Source organism: Nannospalax galili, unplaced genomic scaffold, assembly GCF_000622305.1.
Source record: "Nannospalax galili isolate Female #2095 unplaced genomic scaffold, S.galili_v1.0 scaffold675, whole genome shotgun sequence".
In the NCBI taxonomy this organism is placed as follows: domain Eukaryota; kingdom Metazoa; phylum Chordata; class Mammalia; order Rodentia; family Spalacidae; genus Nannospalax; species Nannospalax galili.
In genome coordinates, this window is record NW_008337205.1 from 732,380 (window position 1) to 733,440 (window position 1,061).

Sequence of the window (1,061 nt, forward strand, 5' to 3'; positions counted from 1 at the left end):
AGCCTTTGACAGTCCGGTGATTTAGACATGTTTGTTGGAAAGAAGAGAGGGAAGGATGGTTGGGGAAGGGAGAGAGAACACAGCGGAGCCACCCACATCCACATTAGCAACTCAATGTGGTGACTAATACAGTCAGGTAGAGCACAGGGGTATAGGCTTCAGGTGTGTGGGCACCCAAGGCTCCTTCCTGCAGGCTCCCCAGGAGCAACAGGTAGCAGAGGGGCTGTGTACTTGCCTCAGTTAGCAAAGAGTTTGGGGACTTGTAACAGGTAGCAGAGGGGCTGGTGACCCATAACAAGCAGCAGAGAATTTGGGGACCCACACTAGGTAGCAGAGGGGCTGGGACCTGCACCAGATAGCAGAAGGGACAGGAACAGGGCGGGAAACCGCCCATTTCCATCTTCCCTGTGTGGCTTCAAATAGGATGGAGAGCATCAAACCTGTTTGCAGAGTCTGGAGTTTATGTTCGGCTTCCTCCAGCTTTGAGGTGGTAGAGATCTGTGTTTCTTGCAGTTTTCTGGAAAAATGGAAAGAATGAAGCCAAATCGGTCATCTTGTTTTGAGAACTGAGATTCATTGGGAGGCTTGGGCCCTGCAGAAATGTGCCCCTCTCTGAGAGGCCCGGCAGCAGGCAGGCACACAGTCACCTGTCACTCCAATGCACCCCAAGCTTCATGGTGCAGCTTTCCCACACCCCAATTTTGCAAATGCAATTATATAAGGAGGGATGTGCACCCTGTATCTGCCACCTGACATAGGTGACAATTGGTGTAGTAGGTTCTCCAATGTGGTACTTGCTCTTAAGGTGGCAGATATTAAAAAGGATAAGAAATAAACAGCAACAAAAAAGAAACTAAACACCATCATCATGTACTCATTGTTTTCTGAAGTTCCCAGAGAGAAGGAGGATACATTTACATTTTGCTGACACAAAGGAGGAATCTGTTGGGATAAAGGATGTCCTAAACAGATGTGACAGCTGTCCTTTCCTCTACAATGGAATGCTAATGCGACCAGTGTGTGTGTGTGTGTGTGTGTGTGTGTGTGTGTGTGTGTGTGTG

The 1,061-nt window shown here is 48.6% G+C and overlaps 1 protein-coding gene across 11 annotated transcripts in view; it reads right to left on the reverse strand.

Annotated features, from left to right (window-relative positions):
- Cux1 (cut like homeobox 1) overlaps positions 1 to 1,061 on the reverse strand; it is a 379,665-nt gene that overhangs the window by 138,521 nt on the left and 240,083 nt on the right. For all 11 annotated transcript variants that reach the window (XM_029563184.1, XM_008832298.2, XM_008832297.2 and 8 more), the window contains one exon: positions 441 to 517. In XM_029563184.1, coding sequence (XP_029419044.1) covers positions 441 to 517 — 77 coding nt within the window. The remainder of the gene's footprint in view (positions 1 to 440; positions 518 to 1,061) is intronic.